The sequence below is a fragment of the Perkinsus marinus genome (genome assembly GCF_000006405.1).
Source record: "Perkinsus marinus ATCC 50983 genomic scaffold scf_1104296956488, whole genome shotgun sequence".
Classification (NCBI taxonomy): Eukaryota; Perkinsozoa; order Perkinsida; family Perkinsidae; genus Perkinsus; species Perkinsus marinus.
The window spans coordinates 1-2,074 of NW_003207470.1; the positions used below are offsets into that span (position 1 = coordinate 1).

Sequence of the window (2,074 nt, forward strand, 5' to 3'; positions counted from 1 at the left end):
ACGACTGTTCCAAAAGTCGAGCACCGGATTAGCAGTCACTATTGCTCCACTTTCATAAGACCACCGTAAACTTGTCTGACCGCGCGTCCGTACGGCACGAGATGGGATTCTGTGATGCTGGTCACAGGCGAGCGCTACTTGCTGTGCATGCGTGCTGCTATCACGTAGCTGGGGTTCTAAATCATGGCTGGCCGCCTAGCCCAGTTATATAGAAACGTTTCGCGGGGCTCAGTTCAACCTCACACAATAAAATTTATTGATTTGAGTAGCCGATCAATTTTGTCGACAAATCAATACAATACGAATTGAAGTTCCGGACAACGAAATCGATTTTCCAAAAGGGACGAAATTGAAGGTCTGAAGGTTGTGAGGAAATATTGTACACAAGTGTCTCCTGTAATTTTAGATTCTTGTCATACTTGTCTCCCTTGCTAGCCTAGCGTCTACTTTATGATTACTGTATTGATCATTAGTTAAGAACCACTTGTTAATAACTCTTCTTGAGTTATCTAATCCTAACAAATGTGTACTCGACGAAATTGAAAGTTCTATGACAAATTCGAAGGTTCGAAAGTCGAAATTGAAAGTTCTATTAACACGAACTTGAACTTCCTATCGACTTCGGACGAACTTGGATGTTCTATGACGAAGTTGAAAGTTCTAATTATGAATATGATCTTCCCGTTTCGGATTCGTACCTCCAACTTCGCGCGTCCCGACGAAATTGATAATTCCAAAAACGAACTAGATGTTTAAAAGGTGTAGAGCGACTGTGTGGCAATCACTTTGTTTGTAACTTCCGAAGTGTGGGCCAAGGTCGATGCTGAAGGACGATTGAGCTCGTCAGCTCCACATACCATCACGACTCAGTCATGATACATATGCCGTGAAGTCACTAACTTCACTGGCGCAACGCTCCGCTAAGTCCCTCCAAAATTTCAAGATATGAAAGTTACACAAGACTTTATTTTTTATTCATTTCGTGACTTCTTCCTGAATCTCCCATGGCAGTAAGGGGGGTGGATGTCGATGAGCTGGTGAACACCGTTGGTAAAACACGAGATGAGATACAGAATGTAAAGACTAGCATAACAGCAGTGGCAGGTAGTAGTAGTAGTAGTAGTAGTAGTAGTAGTAGTAGTAGTAGTAGTAGTAGTAGTAGTAGTAGTAGTAGTAGTAGTAGTAGCAGTAGTAGTAGTAGTAGTGGTAGTAGTAGTAGTAGTAGTAGTTGTGGTAGTTTTGAGAGCAGTAGTAATGGTAGTCGTGATAGAAGTAGGCTACTACTGTCACTACTGCTATCAGCAGTAGTAGTAGGTAGACACTGGTACGTCTTTCTAAGGTAAGCTGGCCCATATAAAGCAGCTAGTAGCGGCCACTTCTCCTGGCCAGAACAATGGGGGCATGGTAGACATTCAAGTTGCCACTGTGAAGGGCATGGTAGCTAGAGCTAAGGATGATATACAAAAGTGATACACGTTGCTCGCCCAGGGTGAGCCTCCTGATGGTAGGTTCAAATCCTCAGTGAAGCAAGCAGCAGAAGAGAGGGCCCAAAGCGGAGCCCTTAATGTTAACGCGTTCAGAAGGCGGATGGCTAACGACGATAAGTCCCGATCGTTGTAGGCAAGTGTGGCCCCTTGGGGCTGCCAGTGATAACTCGTGGTCATTCGAGGGTTCGAAATTATTCATTAGGAAATGAGGGTGCGTATATCTCCAGGGGCCGCTCTAGCTTTGAGAGATAACCTTCACCAGAGGTTGATAACAGTGGGAGATGTTCCTATTCAAAAAATGAGTTCCAAGCTGTGTGGAAATTTCGAAATTAGTTTCCCCCCCGGGAAGATTATAGGTTATTGGACGATTCACTGATTATATCTGAAACTGATATCATATGAATGAATAAGCTTGACCGAAAAGAACACGTGGCGATTCGCGAGGCCCCTCCCATTGCTCGTGGACAAGGAAGATAGCTGGCCATACTGCCTAGGTATGAGAGGATAGGAGGGGACTTGGCCATTGAGACGGCAGTTGACCTCATGTACAGTAAGGCTGTGACTGACTCTAGGACCAGGTGGGAATA

The 2,074-nt window shown here is 44.6% G+C and overlaps 1 protein-coding gene across 1 annotated transcript; it reads left to right on the plus strand.

The window, feature by feature from the left end:
• Positions 1-1,004: 1,004 nt before the first annotated feature.
• On the plus strand, positions 1,005-1,616 carry Pmar_PMAR023103 (hypothetical protein; the record flags this gene model as incomplete). Its single annotated transcript, XM_002775159.1, has 3 exons — positions 1,005-1,104; positions 1,340-1,466; positions 1,509-1,616. Coding segments are annotated over 3 exons (335 nt in total), but the record flags the coding sequence as incomplete, so codon positions are not given.
• Positions 1,617-2,074: the final 458 nt, after the last annotated feature.